Source organism: Ictalurus punctatus, chromosome 24 (genome assembly GCF_001660625.3).
Source record: "Ictalurus punctatus breed USDA103 chromosome 24, Coco_2.0, whole genome shotgun sequence".
Lineage (NCBI taxonomy): Eukaryota > Metazoa > Chordata > Actinopteri > Siluriformes > Ictaluridae > Ictalurus > Ictalurus punctatus.
The window spans coordinates 10932579-10950788 of NC_030439.2; the positions used below are offsets into that span (position 1 = coordinate 10932579).

An 18210-nucleotide genomic window follows, 5' to 3' on the forward strand; every position below is an offset into this window, starting at 1 on the left:
CCTCTCTTCAATATTGGATGTTCATCATTGGATGTTTTTTTTTTTCCACACCATTTTGTGTAAAATCTAGAGAATGTTGTGCATAAAAATCCCAGGAGATCAGCAGTTTCTGAAATACTCACACCAGCCTTTCTGGCACCAACAACCATGCCACAGTCAAAGTCACTGAGATCACCCCCCCACCCCCCATTTTTGATTTAAACATTATCTGAAGTGCTTGACCTGTATCTGCATGATTTTCTGCATATATACAAAACCTCATGTTTTAGTTCAAATATATTACATGGCAATAAATAATTGTGTAGTACAGGAGAATGCACAGTCGGATATTTCTCCATGCTGGTTTAAGGAGGACCACTACTGTATAAACATTTTGCACCGTGACTACATGACTCAAAATCCGAATTGCTATAGATTCTAATTTGTAATAAACGTTGCGGTATATAGAAGACTGGAGTGTATGATTTGAATGAAATGGATTTCTGTGGAGTTCATGCTTCACGCACAAGTGGACTAAAAACACTTAGGAAGTGTTGTAGGAAGGACACATGTAGGAAGGAGTGGCATCCCAATTACACGCCTAACAGCATCAGCGTGGATTAAAACATTGCTTAAAATAGAAGTGTGTCTGTTCCTTGAGTCAGACGAGTAACACTTCCGGAAATGCTTTTTGTGTACAAACTGGCCTTTAGTTTACATACAGTCATTGCTGCTCAGTAGCACTATCACACTGTGCTCGGTTTTATTCTCTAATTGTTTATCGGGTTGGCTCTGATTACAGCCACAGAGCAACGGTTAACTGGTTTCCAGGAACCACCACACCCTCAGTATGTGTGTGTGTGTTTGTGCGTGTGGTTGTGAGCGTGTGTATATAATGTTTTTTTGATTTCCAGATCATTAAGTTGTCTAGTAAACCATTCTGCAAACCATTTACCAAACTCTTACATGCAAACATATTCAGTGAAAGAATGGCAACAGAATGAGACCTGCAACGGTTTCTGTGACCTCTTTGTTAGTAATGAATAGAACCTTATACTATTTCTATAGAAAATTGACAATAGGCAAAGGTGGGTGGTTTTATATAACAGAGTTTAATAATAGTACAATAAGATAATCACACCTGTAGTAAGCATAATCATCTGGCATAACCTTTCTTTTGTATGCCTTTTTGCCAAAAATGACCTCAGATCAAGTACACATCATGTTATATACAGTACACACTGAGTTTGAGTATTTTATCTGTCTTCATTTGAACCCATGACAAACCAAATTAACTTTCCTTGATATAGAAATCTATTTGGTATTCATTAGCTCGAATAAGATCATGAATAGACGACTTATGAGTGCATGACAGTTATAACTGACCTAATCAAATGCTGTTTAAAGGGTTTACACGGTTGATGGAGTTCTTCTTTATAAATTAATAGAAACAGTCTGTTTCTACTACTCATGTTTCCATAAGAATTCAATTGAAGAAGAAGATTAACCCTGTACAATCCCCCCTCCTCCCCATATTGAATTATTTTATTATAACCAATAATGTAATATAATTATAATTAAAGTCCCTTAATAATGATTTAATAATGATTCATTTAGAAAGACCACGCCATGTCAGAGCTCTGTAACAATGTTTCTATTTTTTTTTAAATTATCGGTATGTTTTGTGATTGTTTAAAATGTCCATGTGTTACAGTGGAACTTAAAAATAGATATTTACTGAAACCCACTGAAGCAGTACTCAAAAATTGTACACATTTTATTAATTAATCTTCTGTTTAGAACAGTCTATTCTTTCCAGCAGCTACTCGTTTTTATGCTCTATGAGAACCTACATCCATTTGTTTTCTCTGTACAGTACATTTACTCTCCAGTTTCCTCCGTGCTGTCATCATCAGATGATTCAGCTCCTTAACATATAAGGTGAATGAAAAATTATGCAGAGAAGAGATCATTTGGGGGGGTGGAGAACGTTTTATTTATAACTCAAAATATATTACTCAGCATTATAACTGACTATTATACCACACTATATAATAGCGTTACATAGGCTATACATAGTGAAATCTGTCAACTAACATGGCATTGTATTGTATATGCTCTTAATAATGTTGTGGATAATTGATAATATTAACACTGATACTCATTTGCACCCCATCTCTTTCTTGTTTAGTTTCCAAACATATAGTATATAGTTGTATTTTAATGCTGTCGGCATGAATTGTACTGCTTTTCTGTAGCCGAATAAGATTTATTGGGCATATGATGCACTATATACACTCTACAGTGTCATTGTTATCCCCTTTTCCTGATTATGCTGCACATTTTTGTCTTATTAACTTCAAGAGAAAGAAAATAGAGCAGCTGGTGAACAAACAACTGCTTATAGCTATTATAGTGTAAGTGATCACACCCTGTCCTGTTTTATTCATTACTTACTGACCCCACCCTACTTTACTTACTGACCCTTAAGGGTAAACCAGCACCCCCTTGGTCTCTAGGTGAAAAAAAACTACCTTTCTTTTCCAGCTTAACTAAACAGATTTCTCTGTTAATTTAGTGGTGTATTCCTATTGAATACATGCAGCTGGGTCTGTGTAAGCAGCCTTGAAATTTTGCATCCCCTTTGCTCTTCTTGTTTGAATGTGCCTCAATTAGGTGTTCAGTGACGCACAGGAAACACGTGTACTGGCCTCCATTCTTTGGGATATGAAAAGTTTAAACAGGATCAAAACGTCCAGATCTAGTTAAAAGTAAAGGGACTCTCATAGCACCTAAGGAGGGGGAAAAAATAATATTACTGTGGGAGAATAGATTAAAAAAAACAACAACAACTTTAAGGATTTAGGATTAAATTAATACTCAAATTTTTATTTTATTTGCTTAAAAAAAGTGAGACAGTTTTCACAAGTTCCTGTTTATCCTGTCTGGTGCAGTTTGAAAGGATAGGTTAATTCCTACTTGAATGCCTTTACATAATAAATATTTTAATTAATTAAAATTTGAATGGGATTTTTAAAGATACTTGGCAGTCCCAATATCTAGGGATAAAAATCTCCCGAGAGAGCAGTGGAGAGACCATGTAGCTGATTTCTCAGTACAGCTGACACAAACACACACCAGATCTAATACCTTAAGAGAGGCCGATCTGGCTTCATGCCTGGTGTGTGTAAGCAAATGTATTGAGAGGGAAAAAAAACTATTGTGCCCATGATTATGATTGATAGTATACAAAAGTGCTATCTGTTAAACTGTATAAGTCTATTGTTTGCATGTGTATTTGGTAAATGGTTTGTTTGCATTGTATACAAAGTTTTCACTGTGTCTGTGTTTGTGTATGTGTACAGTGTGTGTGTGTGTGTCGGTGTGTGTAGCAGAGATTGTTACAGCTCCACAGATTTCCTGTGTGATTATGAAATGTGTGGACAGCACTCCCCTTTTTCGTTTTTCTGTTTTCTTCCCTGTTCTGTTACTCTTCCTGTTTGACTTCCTGTTTTCCCAGTGGCCCATTCAAGCCCTTTCTACGGACAAGACGTGGAGGAGCAGGCAGCTGCTCAGCTGTACGGAAGCACCATCTCACATGTCTTTCTGGTCTTACGTCATTCCTGGTGGTCTAACATCTATAAGACTTGAGTTGTTTTTATTGATGTTTTATGCAGAATATGGCTGTTGTAACAAATAGATTTTATGCATATAATATATACGCTCTTGTGTAAGTGAAATTTTGTTTCTTTCTGTTTAACTTAGCCTTATGCGTCACACTTTATTTTGAGGCTGTCAAAACTATATAGGATAGGGATGAGCCGGGGCTAACGCTTGTAGCATTTAAGATATTCAAACCAATTTTAGTTTTTCAAGCAATTAGATTCTTCTGGATATTGTATCCAACATACTGTATATGTAAAAATGATGTATCCAGTTCAAGGATAGAGGGTATAGATAGTTTCTATTTTCCAAGTATGAAGCAAGTATAAAAGCAGTGTGTATGAGTGGGAATTCTTTTTATACCATGGGAGACCATACTTCCCCACAACGATACAGATATCTCATAGTTTTGACCATTTGGGGACATTTGCATAGTCCACAAAAGAAGTGAGCTTTAATTAAGCATTAATTAAAATAAAGAGAGAGAGAAAAAGAAATAGCTCACATTGTATACATGTATAAAAGTGTGTATAAACCAAATGAAGAAAGAAGTGTTGCAGCATAACCCTGATTATTTAAAAGGAAAGCTCATTCAAAATGAATAGTGCATACTTCAATTCCTGAATAAGAGATTTGGGGATTATAGTGAAAACATTGCCACTGTTTAACAGTGTTATCAGCTATGGAAGTTGATTTAACATGAACATGCCATACATATGACTGCATGGTAGCATTGCCGCCTCACACCCGAGCTCCTGTTTGATGCTAAGCTCAGGTTACTCTCTCTGTGTAGTTTTGTTGTTTTCTCTGGGTGCTCTGGTTATCTCCAATCTTCCAAAAAATATGCCTGGAATTGCACTGCCTAAACCAGTGGTTTTCAAAGTGGGGGCCCCCTTGGGGACCGCCAGGGGGTGCCTGGGGGGCCTCAACAATTTGGTGTGCCCATCCCTCCCACTAGTATGTTTTCTCTTTCTCACTCTCAGACAACCACACACACACACACACACACACACACACACACACACACACACACAATATCAATTCCTAATGTAATGCAATGTAAAGATGTAATTATTATTATTTTTTTTTTTAAAAAAGGGGGATATATTCAGAAGTCTGTATTTTTAATGTGTTTTAAAGACATCTTGCAAAAGGGGGCTCTCGGAAAATGTTAATGCCATTTGGGGGGCCTTGCTCTGGAAAAGTTTGGGAACCCTTGGCCTAAACTAAATTGCCCCTAGGTGTGTGCATGGTCCACCGCGATAGACTGGCGTTGCATCCAGGGTGTATTCCTGCTTTGTGCCCAGTGTTCCTGGGATAGGCTCCAGATCCACCACGACTCTGATCAGGATTAAGCGGTTACTTCAGATACATAAATGAATGTCAGAATTGGCATTTTTATTTCAATAGAATATGTAGCCACATTAACCATCCAGTGCCTCACAGTTTTCAACAGGCTTGTTTGAGGTATTTGAAAGTCTGCAGTGTGCATGACTATTACGCAACAAGAGGACACTGTGTACTTATTTAGTGTATGAGAGAGAGAGAGAGAGAGAGAGAGAGAGAGATGGACGTTAGTGCAATGTTTACCTAACATTTTAGATAAGTGTTTTTGCAGTTTGCTCTCTGTGGCCTCTCATGTTTCTCTTTCCTATACCAAGTTGGTTTGATGGTTTACAGTCTGACAGTTTGATCGGAATTACCCCCTCAGACACAGAAAAACTAAATAAAATCAAATCTAAAGGCCTCCCAGATTATTTCAGAAAGACACAATGCGACTGTAGTGTATTACTCTAGCCTCAGTCTGAGTTGTAGTTTTTTTAAATTATTATTACTGTTTTGTCAGGTAAGAGTTACAGTAGCTTAGCCTAGCCTATCCAACAGTCTCGCGCCCAAACCCGTTAAACCCTGGCCGTTCCCTCCCGCTTTGTCCACTTGGCGGTTTTCCCACTCTCACTCTACTTATCCACCTCCTTTTAACACGTTCGTGTTTTAGTGTGTTTGTATAACCTTCCTGTCTTTAATTATATCCTAATTGTATGTGAGGCGTGTGTGTTTTTCCCCCTCACGCCAAGCTGAGCGTGTGTTTGCCGGTTTCTTAGGTACGGTTGTGCTCGGACGGCTTCTCACTATTCAGTCTCCGTGGGAAACATAGGATGGGCGTGGTCTGATCGGCGCGCGCTGCCTGCCGCACTCTGTCTGCAGTTTTTTTTTTTTTTTTTTTTTGCGCGCTGCAGTTTCCCGCCACTCGAGCCGGGCGCATGGGCGGGGCTCCGGCAACAAAGACACAGCCGAGTACGGCTTTCCCGCCAAATGCACAATATGCAAATGAGGCACTGTTGGTGGGCGGGGCTAACGACAGAGCGCGCCACAGCGTTAACTCTTTCATCGCCACGCTCCTCAAGCGTACACACGCGGGCGGTTTATGTGAACAAAACAATCTCCTGTAACTGTAGCTGCAAGAGGAACAGTTGTCTATCCTATTGTGTACACACACACACATTGTGCTTGTTTGTTACTGGTTTAGCATCAACAGATGAAATTGGGAAGCATGGAATATTGTTTTCTTTCACTGATGTGTCCAATTTGAATTAGTGAATTATATTTCTTAAACTGGTTATACATCGGGGTTAATCAGGCGCGTCAGACTCCTACACTACCCTGCTGGGAAAACACAATAAAAAAACTTTACAGAATTTGTAATGATTTTAATGATTATAATAGGAACTGTATTGGATTTAATGGAAACTGGAATGGTCCCTGTGGGTCTTTACTGGTAATGTGTTGCTTTCTATTGGTGGCAAGGTATGTCTAGTGGATACCATTGAGGACCAATAATGGTAATGGTTTTAATTGTTAACAGCTGATGGTTTGTAATGATATTTGTAGTGGAAACCATTAGAATTTATATTTCCAAAAACTACTTTAAAAAAAATTATAATAAAATGTTTGTATGTCAGTAAAGAAAGAAGAAAAGCAAGTGCAAAGCACAAAGTCTGTGGCACTTTCTCCAACATGCTCATTAAAACCTATAAAAATAGTTTAATTTATCTTATGTATATATGCTCAGCAACAAAAAAGAAATGTCGTCACATTCAACTGTTTTTATTTCCAACAAATTTCTAACATGTGACATTTGACGAACAGAAATGGAATAATGAGTCCCTGACAAAGGAGGGTCGATATCAAAAGTAACAGTCAGTATCTGTTGTCCACCAGCTGCTTTAAGTTCTACAGTGCACCTCAACCTTATGGACTGCACCAGATTTGTCAGTTCTTGCTGTGAGATGTTACTCCACCCTTTCACCAAAGCATTTGCACGTTCTCGATCACGTCCGGAAGGGACACATGGTTACATGTAATTTTCCACTGCAAGGACAATCAGCTGTCTTAGGCGTCTTACATTACAGACATTGCAGTTTATTGCTCTGAACACATCTGCAGTCCTCATGCCTCCCTGCAGCAGGCCTATGACATGTTCACGCAGGTGAGCAGGAACCCTAGGCATCTTTCTTCTGGTGTTTTTCAGAGTCAGTAGAAAGGTCTCTTTAGTGTCCTAAGTTATTGTAACTGTGACCTTAATTGCCCGCCGCCTGTAAACTAAACTATTAGTGTCTTAAGGACTGTTCCACAGGTGGAATATATATATATATATATATATATATATATATATATATATATATATATATATATATATATATATATATATATATATATATGTATGTATATGTATGTATATGTGTGTATATATATATATATATATATATATATATATATATATATATATATATGTATATATGTGTGTGTGTATATATATATATATATATATATATATATATATATATATATATATATATGTATATATGTATATATATATGTATATATGTATATATGTGTGTGTGTATATATATATATATATATATATATATATATATATATATATATATATATATATATATATATATATATATATATATATATATTATATTTGATGTAGAAAATGTTTCCTTTCATTATTTTTGAGGGCAACTTTGTTTTACAGCATTTCTTTGCAGATCTTTGCACTGTACATACTGTTTGCAGAACTTTAACAGGTTTCCAGGTTTTTACTCAACCCTAACTGTTTCCCATTTTCCAATATGGAGTACCATGCAATTTTTTTTTCATACAATGGACAGAGAATTGATCTTTTTGCGAGATACTTTTATCCAAACCGATTTAAAATGAATGAAGTTGAGCAGTTGAGCTCAGGGGCCCAACTGTGGCAGCTTGGCAGTGCCAATATTTAAACCATCAACCTTCTGATCAGTGGCCTAGAGCCTTAACTGCTGCTTATGTCAGCTGGTAATATAATACTTTAAGTAAATGTGCTACTCTGATGTTTGATTTAAGGAAATGATCCTAGGTTATGCTTACTATTTTATTTCCCATGAGAGAGTAATTAGCTTTAGTGTCTGAAAACAGGTGAAGTTGTCCATGTGTTTGTATGAGGAAATTTATACCTCCACTACTGTCTCCTACCCTCATGGGTGGTTTGAGATATAAACACACCTGCTGTTTTTGTAGAATGCGTGTCTGGTGTGTGGAGGTCAGGTACAGTGAGGCTGCTGAAAATATAACCACAGGTGGTACTGCCATAAAACTGCTGCCATACTACTGCCTGGATTTACCTGCAACAATAGAGTCAAAGCAAGCAAAGTGTGTGGGCATGTGTGCTTAACACTCAAGTGAATAACTGGAAACGGAGGCTTAGCCCACTCTGTTAAAAAGTACAATAAGTGTTCACTACAAGCCAACTTCAAAATTACTGAGCTGTTGTGAAACATATCAGCAGGCAAATGAGACTAACTGTTTGGAGCTTGACTAGCTTCCTGCTGACTTTCTGCGGTACTTCCCTCTGGTGTGGGATTGCTAACGGCCCGCTCTCACATTTCAGTTGGTGTGTTTACTTTGGCCCTGCTCCTGTCAACGGACCTACTGCTCCTGAATTTACCTGGAAACTTCCCAAGTGCAGAGCCCAGGGGCTTCCCATTAGCAATAGACAACTGCTGTCAGCACTCACTCTGTCTCTTCCTGATATAATACTTATATCTTAACTGGGAACACAGGACAGGTCCAAACACGTTCACTTAGTTTGTGAAGTTTAAGGGTCTTTGTCATGGGAAACTAGATTTATTTGTTCAACTCTACAGCTGGGTGCTTAGATTTGCATGTCCCTAGGACCAAAAGAAGAAGACAAAGACATTTAATTTACACCAAATAGACATCTAGTGTGAGTTATGTTTCACAAATATTCCTTTATTATCACAAGAAAGAAAATGTTCAAATGATATATCTTAATACAAATAAAGTTAAGTGTAAATGTTGACACCCTCCTCCCAATTCTTCTTCATGTCTTTGTTATAATTCTGCCAGATATCTCACACCTTCTTCTTTAAATCATGTTTGGATTCTCAGAGGGTTCTCGCAAAACTTTGACTTCTTGCTTTTAAACTAATATTTTTCTGTTGATTTTGCCTTGGGTTGTGGATTGGTGTCTTGTTACAGGACACTGTTCACTTGTAACCTCTTAAAGCTTTTGTATTTGTAGGTACATTTTCCCAGTTTTTAAAAAAAACAAACTGGGTGATGCTAACATTTGAACTCAGCTTCATTCTAATGTGTTACAATGACTACTATTACTACTACCAATAATAATAATAATAATAATAATAATAATAATAATAATAATAATAATGCAGTAACACAAAGTAACTTTTCTCATACTGATACTTGAAATGATGTTAAACACAGCTGGTGCATTGTGGGTTTTTGGCTTTGGTATAATTGGTTATTCTTCCTCCTTCAGATCCTTCAGTGTAACACATTTGTAATCAGATTTTAATAATGTATTAAAATCAGACTACTTTCAATGTTTAACTAATAATTGCATGCTTATAACAACATTTCAATATCAGGCTAACTGTATTATTTGATAATTTAATGCATGATCTGAAAGTGGAAATGCTTTCCCTTGGATCTTAGCATTCAGCTCATTGGCCTACTAAGCAGACGCCATTAGTCACTATGGAAACCAAGCTGCTCATTCACTCACTTATTACCCCTTTCTCCAGCTGAATGAAAAACAGTTCAGACCAATCCTAAAAATTTTTTTTTTCTGGAATACTATTAGCCACTTGTCTACAATGCAGAAAATTTGTTCCTGATTTGTTTCCCTACACATTAAAATGTTCATAAATTTGACACCATATTGCCTCTCTCTTCTAGTGTAATGTACAAATCTGTTAGCAACACTTTAGTTTTGCAATCATATCTCTGCCTGTTGTGGATAGCAAGGTCAGTTTGATCCTAGAATTAATCGTACATTGAAATGGCATAACCTAAAATATATATTACTAGTAAGCTTCATTGTCAACTCCTGAACAATGATGCAGTGAAGAACAACTGAAACATATATTGTTATGCTTAAAATGGCCAGGTAATGTTCTGCTTAAAATGGTCCTGAATTGAGATCAATTTGAATCAATCTGACCAACAACTGTTCAATATTTATAAAACCACATTAGGTGACTCACTCACTCTTGCTGACGGTTCCATTACTGCAAATAGCTTGAGATGCACAAAAAGACACTTTATTTACAAAATAATGGACCTCTGGTTCCTCAAGGGTATCTACGGTAATGACAAGGATGGCCTGTTGTGAAATTCTCATAGCTATGATGTCACTACCATAAGCACATTCACCCTCCAGCAGTTTAGGCCCACACATTCACATTGAAGGGAAACTAAATGCAGTGCTGTTCATGACTGTCAACAGGGAAATATATCTATCCAGATATCAGATAAGTGTTGCTAAAGGGTTTTGGTTTTGTTGACATCTCCAAGGATTTCAACCCAAGCTTAAGCATTTGTTCATGATGATGCTTATGTGAATGAGTATGTAAGCACAAGTGAATGTGATGGCCTGGATGGATACCCTGGAGTTCCATCCAGAGTGCCTAATGCTCAGGCTCCAGATCCATGGTGACCCTGAACATGAATGTGGAAAATGTATATGGAAAAATTCAGACATGTAAATATTCAGACAAATATGATATGTGAAAATATGTACAACATGGGCCCTTGTTAAACATATGAATACTGCCCAGTTGATTTTGGTCTTAATATCTGCATTAAAATGCAGGGGATTTAAAGTTTTTATTTTCTTTTTTGGATTTATTTACAGTAAATTCATATGTATAAACTTACAGTTTTCACATAATATTATGGCATGATATATAAAACTTTATTATGGTTAGACTATATATTGTAATGTATGTGAGATATAAATATGCTTACAAGTTTTTTATTTCGTCATTTGAGGACAACTAACACACTTCATTTACTACAATAGCAGTTATATTCAAATATATTTAACACTATTTGAGTGCATATGTTTGGAAAATGTACAGATGGGTGACAAATTAAAGGAAACCCAAACATAAAATGGGTAATGTGTTGCGCCACCACAAGTTGCCAGAACAACTTCAATGCACCTTGGCACAAATCTGGAACTGTACTGGAGGATGAGCACCATTCTTCCAGATGATCCAAAATCTCCCATAGGTGTTTGATTGGGTTTAAATCTGGTGACTGTGAAGGCCTGTATAGTCCAGAACAGACCTCGTTTCCAAAAGTATTGATTGTAGTCTTTAAAATTATCTCCAGATGGAGTCCCTTTCATAACCTTCCCCTGGAGAAGATCTTGTAATAACTAGACAGACACTGCGTCTCTCCTCTAGGTTACTTGCATATCTCTGGTCCAGTCGCTATGTGTAGACAGCACATATTGTGAAATAAAACTAAGCAATGAAATTTTGAAACTACAAAGAAACATCTGCTTAACAGACTTACCAAATTTACCAAGTGAATACTGGACAGTTTTAAGATTCTATGCTTGAGTATAGCGTCATATTCGCATGGTTTCTTAATACTCTACTGCCCCCTTGTGGGTATTTCACCTGTTTTAACATGTCAATATCACAGCCAACATTAAAATGTGGTATCACTGTGAACAGCAATACAGTAATATTGCTCATGCATATGTAACCATGTGATGTGTATGACTTGAACTTGCCTTTGCTCATCCAATACATGAATTGTACTGTCCTCTGGTGATATACAGGTAAAGTCAAGGAAGATTTTAAAAAAGCAATTTTATAAGCATTTTATGGTTCAACCAGTTATTATGAACCCTTGGAGAGGCCACAAAAGCATCTTTTTTTTAGTTCATGTGTACAATGCACTCAATGTACTTTTTTTCAGTGTCACTTATAGTTAAATATGCCCATGAGGCAATAAATCTAGATGAGATGCCACTAATGGCTGCTTTGCCTCCTGTTGCTGAAAAATGCTGCTCTCACTAACAGTGAATGACTTTTGTTTGCTTTGTTGTTGATGCCAACATTAAATATTATGATAACATTATTATTATTATTATTATTATTATGATAACATAACAAATATTAAAAATTATACACTGTAACCCTACATCAGCAGCACTGGAAAAGGGAGACAAATTTAGGCATAGTGTATGCACTTACACTTTGTTTGTGGAAATTTATTAGATTTAATTCTGATTATTTGCTATAAAACAAGATCTTGGCTCCCCAGGGTAATTTTTTAAGTAGCCTAATTTGGCAACAATTGTCCTGTCCTGTCTGCTGCTCCTACCATGAGCATGGGGCAGATTGATTAATGCCCCAATGGCCCTCTATTAGCACTTGTTGTAGTTTTGATCACTATGTGTTATAATAACTATATATACACGTATATGTAAAGTAAACTGCTGCACCACAACTGCAGAACATCTAGAAAGGCAAGCAAATCAAAGGAACATCGGTTTATATCTGTCAAATAGCACATTTGCCTCACGCCTCTGAGGTTGGTGGTTTGAAGCCCACCTCCACCATGTGTGTGCAGAGTTTGCATTTTCTCCCTGTGATTTTGAGGTTTCCTCTGAGTACTCTGGTTTCCTCCCCCAGTCCACAGACATGCGTTGTATGCTGGTTGGCATTTCCAAGTTATCTGTAGTGTGTGAATGTGTGTGCGATTGTGCCCTGTGTTGGGTTGGCAACCTGCCCAGCGTGTCCCCCAGCTTGTGCCCTGAGCTCCCTGGGATAGACTCCAGGATCCCCACTCGACCCTGTGTAAGATAAGCGGTATGGAAAATACATGGATGGTTACTAATAAGAGGTAACCATTATTTCAGTGGAGTTTAAAATGTATGGAGTTGTGAAAGAGGACAATTATGAATGTTAATTTGTTGAATGGCTGATATATAAGGCAGGGTTCTTCACCACCTGCCCCATGAATGAGCTGCCACTGCTCTACTATCCAGCATTTCTTTATTTCTGAGAAGATATGGTAGTAGCTAATCATAGATCATTCACTTATCAAAGAACTAGTTTCTTTACCACATTAATTTGCATAGAATTAGGAAACTCTCGATGGAAATGTCACTCGATGTGCTGCTGCTTTGTTGTTTGCTGCTATCTCTGAAATGGCAACTTCGTGTTGCACATATGAACAGAAATATTTGGGCAGCTATCATGTTGATGTTTGCTAGTGTAAACTAAGGGTTATTGTTCAAATGAAATAGTGATTAATTCCACATTGGCTCCATTCATAATGCAGCAGAGCAATGTGATATTTATGCTACAATGCTACAGTGGTTTCATTCATGTCTGTATTCCAGAGGAAGTGAGCAGAAGATCACAAACAAAACTGAACTTAATAAATGACAAGTTTATTGTTGCACAAAATGTACAAAATAACAAGCAAATGGACAGCCCCCTCCCTCCCTGATCCAATATGCCCATTACGTTCTCCGCCAGTATGAAGTTGAAGAGCTGGAACCTATGACTACAGCAAGTCCAATAGTCCAAGCCAAATGCAAGGTTTCTTAGACACAACACACACCCAAATCAGTCACTGAACATTTGAAAATGAATAAAAACACCGTATTTACACAATTTCATCTGAAGTTGTACAGCATGCCACCTATTTATTTATACAGAATATGTTTGTGAACATACCCCTGTATAAAAAATATACTGTCAGATCAAATTAAGTTAAACTAAGGGCTATAGACATCGAAATACAACACTGCGTTTGTTGCATCTTAATTTCATTAAACAATTTCTTTTTTTTAAATACTCACTCATTTATGACATGATTGTTTTTTTTGTTTTTGTTTTTTTTAATTGCATCTTACTAAAAGAAACATTCTCTAGTTGACTTTAAGCGCATCAGTTCCATGGCCTTTTAGATGGCTGGTGGAAAATCCTCCGCTTATTCAATTATTTACACCAAAACATTCTGCATTTTTTCAGCTGTAGGCCCTCTGTGTGTGTGTGTGTGTGTGTGTGTGTGTGTGTGTGTACGTGTGTGTTTGTGTGTTTGTGTGCGTAAGTGAGTGTAAGTAACAATGATTGATTTCCAGTTTTCTATAAGAATACATGTGCCCAGAACTTCAACTTGAGTTCACTAATAGGCAGTGTCATGGTCGGATTTGCCAGTATTTCTGTTCAGTAAGTTTAACACACCATAAGGGTGTGTTTTAATCTTGTACTGCTAGGAGGTTGGTGTTAAGCGGCTGATTATTTGGGACCTGTAGTTCACTCGATATGTAATGCACTCCTCTGACAAACTACAGGTCCTCAAATGAGATGGTTGCAGAGAAAGTAGCTACAGTACTGAGTGAAATGTGAGTGGCTTCTGAAATCGAGTTTCATGGCTTTCTTAGAATTCCTTCTCATGTACTTTATCAAAGCAGAACAATTCCCAAATCAGTGCCTTACATGTCCGTCTCACTAAGGCCTTTTGTTTTGTCCATGAACTGTTCACTATTTGTTCTATACTGGCACAAAACAGCTTATTCTGTACTGCTTTTGCAGTTATTATGTTATTTCAGTATTGCTGTACAGCACTAGTGAATAAGTCAAACAAAAATCCTTAACCTGTGCTTTTCGAGTATATACAGCAATGCAAGTCTCTTGTTTTATAGGTACTGAGTTCTGAAGAAATAGCATGGCATGATTCACGAATTGACTTTGTAACTGAAACTTGGAAAGGGAGTGCAGTATTAAAATACTCCTGCAGAATGCAGTGGAAGAAGCAGGGTGTAGATGAAGAGGCGAGGGTTTTAAAAATCAAATGGAAGTTAAATGCACGGAGACTGAGCGGCACTATACACACTATACACTATACAATGTGAAGCCATTTTCAAAATCTTTATAATTATTAAGGGGATTATCTATGTGCAAAAATAATCTGCAGAATCATAGTTATATGGAGCTTACTTGTTGTTTTTTGTTTCTGATCATAGGGCTTTAATATATGCATTTTCTTCTTAAACGTTCTCATCTGGTAAGCCATGGTTCTGTTTCAGCTTTTTTTTTTTTTTTTTATATATACCTACATATATATATATATTTCTATAATCTCTTTTCATGATTTTTACAAAATCAAAGACATGATGAACAACTGACAATATATTATATATACTTTTTCCATTTTTCCCTATTTAGGGTTTTGAAATTGACATTTTGCATTTCATTCATGTAAACAGACAGGTTCCTAAGGGTGTGTCACCCAAAAACTTCCAGCCTTCATACTTTGTTCTTTAACAACAACTTCCTTCTTCATCTGTTTCATTTTCTCATACTCGCTCGATTTCATCGCTCTCTTGGCATCTCCCCTCATTGAAGCAGAGCACGGATTTGTTTGGAGGTGCTGTCATCATTTAGATGTCTTGTTGTATACCTTAAGATGAACGGAGAGTTAAATGCCAAGTAAAAAACAGGTCTTCTTTTTACAATTTCATGGCAGAAACATGTAATCTCACAATAATATTTGAAAAGCATGTGTCTGTTATTTTCATTAGTAAAAAAAATATATTGCACACACATGAGCCATACATTCCTACTCACCTCAGTGCATTCAGCAGTCCCTCCACGCTGTTTGAAGGCTGCTCTTTCAACACCTTGATGCAGCCCTTCATCTGCACCACACACACACACACACACACACACACACACACACACACACACACACACACACACACACACACACACACACACACACACACACACACACACACACTCTGTTTTAGAGAAAGGTCAACTTCTTCTGATCATTACTCCTACTGTGACAGTGAACACACCTTTCTGTTCCTGAATAACCGATTCTGACACACACACACACACACACACACACACACACACACACACACACACACACACACACACACAAAAGCTGTTACCCTACATTACTATGCAAGTATACTCTTAGGAATAAGGGATTTGGATAGTTAAGGGTTTTTGGCTTCCTAAAAGTGCTCTACCTGGAACCTTCTCTAAAACTGAAATCTTTGCTTCTAGGGTTCCACATAGAACCTTTATTGGTTTCCCCAACTGAAAAACACTTTAGGCTTCTAGACTCAACTATTTTTTCTAAAAGTTGAATAAGTGAATTGATAATTGTAGAAACAAAACCATAATGTATTTGCAGCTCAAAAAATAAAAAAAAATAAAAAAATTAAGGTGTGTCTTACATCAATCTTGGAGGTTTTAGCGAAGGCACCCACGGGGTGAACGTGATCGTAGAGAATAATGACGCCCACCATAACACGCATGCAGAACAGCATAGTGTCTGTGTTGGTGAAACGACACCGGTATTCCCTAGACACATAGAACAACAGTTAGATTCATCTTCATTTTACTCATTGTACACATTGGCCTTTATTTTAGCTAATGAAGACTGATTTAGACAAGATTGAAATCTAGATGAATGTGTCAGTAATCATTATTTTTAGCAGGTTAATTAAATTTGCTGTCCAAGTGGATCCATACAATATGTTCTACAAATGGTTTTGTATGATGCCGAGAATTTTGTCTTAGTGTAATTCATTTGGTTTTCAGGAAAAAAGGAATTATTACTCTGTGTTGGAGTTGGTTGTGGCCCAAAAATATTACAGTAGCCTATTATATAGTTATGGAGCTATCAACAATAAGTTAATTGATGTTTAAGTGGCAAGCTAAAAGTATTGATAGCAACTGTTAGCAGTACCTGTTATTTAGCCATAATTAACCAAAATTTTAGCCAGCTAGCTGGAGAAAAACAATCTCAGATAACCTGGAGGAAAGATTTCATGGTTTTTAATTTCAGTGCAATCCATTAATCGAACCATTTAATCCCGGTCGTGTGCAAAATTAGTGAGAATTCTGAAGCAGCACAGTGCTTTCAAGTTCTTTCAATATTTTACAGTATTTACAATGTCAAGCAAGTATTTGCCTGACTTTTCCCTACTTTGATTTACAACCTTTATTATATCATGAGTCTACACAAAACAGCCCAAAATATTGAATTATTGCCAAAAGCCATATTGAAGAATGTGGAAAAATGTTCTCTGGTCTGATGAGACCAAAATTTTGGGCCTTGGCACAAATCGCTATATTTGGCAGAAACTCAATAAAGCTTATCACCATGAGCGCACAATCCTCACATTGAAGCATGGTGGTGGTAGCAGCAAGTTGTGGGGATGCTTTTCAATAGCCGAACCTGGGAAACTCTGGGTCAGGGTTGAGGGCAAGAAGGACTGAGTCAAATACAGCGCACTCCTAGAAAAATCTGTGTTTCAGTCTACAAGAGACCTTAGACTGCTGAGGAGGCTCACCGTCCATCAGGACAATGATCCTAAAAGCTACATTTCAATGGTTGAAAACTAAGAACTTGAAGGTTTTAAAATGGCCCATTGAAGTCTCAGGCATCAATCTGATTGAGAATGTGGCAAGACGTAAACACTGCTGTTCACTAACAATCTCCATCAGGTCTAACAGAGCTTGAACAATTTTGGCAAGAAGAATTGGCAGGGGTTGGGGTGGGGAAGGGGTGAATGCTCATATAATCAACAAATGTCTATTGTTTTGTTTAATTAACCTTTCTCACAATAAAAATAATTGCACCTAATAGAGAACTCTTAGATACAGTATAATGTGTCAAATAAATGGTAATAATCCCAAATATGTCCATTTCAATATTGGGTTGTAACATTATAAAATGGAAAAATTCAAAGAGGTTGAATACTAATGCAAAGCACTGTACATTTCTTTTTAGTGCTACAAAAAAATATGATGCTGTTCCAATTTATTTCCATTCATTATTTCCAATAATTGTTTGTTTATGTGTTATCATCCTGGTCATTTTCCCCCCTACAGTTTTCCTTCTGTGGTTGAAATTCTCTATCTTTCCTTACATTTGGTCCTTTCTAACTAAAATAATGACTGGACCAGGGAATATTTGTGTGGGGTTTCTTAAAAAGACAGAACTTACGGAGTCTCCAGCATGACCCGGCACACGCAGGCCATAGTGCTCAGGCAATCTGTGGTGTCTTCAATAGGTAAAGTCTTGTTCTGCAATATACATAACATGGGTAATGCAATACCAGTGAAAGTCCCCAGAGGGCTGTTTTTCAATACATTATTTTTTAAAAGATAAAATTATCTATACAGTTCAAACCATTGCTCC

The 18210-nt window shown here is 37.0% G+C and overlaps 1 protein-coding gene across 6 annotated transcripts in view; it reads right to left on the minus strand.

Moving 5' to 3' along the window:
• Nucleotides 1-13408: 13408 nt before the first annotated feature.
• The window catches only part of fam49al (family with sequence similarity 49 member A, like), a 32546-nt gene continuing 27744 nt past the window's right edge, over nucleotides 13409-18210 (minus strand). For all 6 annotated transcript variants that reach the window (XM_017455076.3, XM_017455072.3, XM_053675383.1 and 3 more), the window contains 4 exons: nucleotides 18016-18095; nucleotides 16238-16364; nucleotides 15615-15685; nucleotides 13409-15447 (listed from right to left, as the gene is read on the minus strand). In XM_017455076.3, coding sequence (XP_017310565.1) covers nucleotides 15384-15447; nucleotides 15615-15685; nucleotides 16238-16364; nucleotides 18016-18095 — 342 coding nt within the window. In that variant the 3' untranslated portion in view covers nucleotides 13409-15383. The remainder of the gene's footprint in view (nucleotides 15448-15614; nucleotides 15686-16237; nucleotides 16365-18015; nucleotides 18096-18210) is intronic.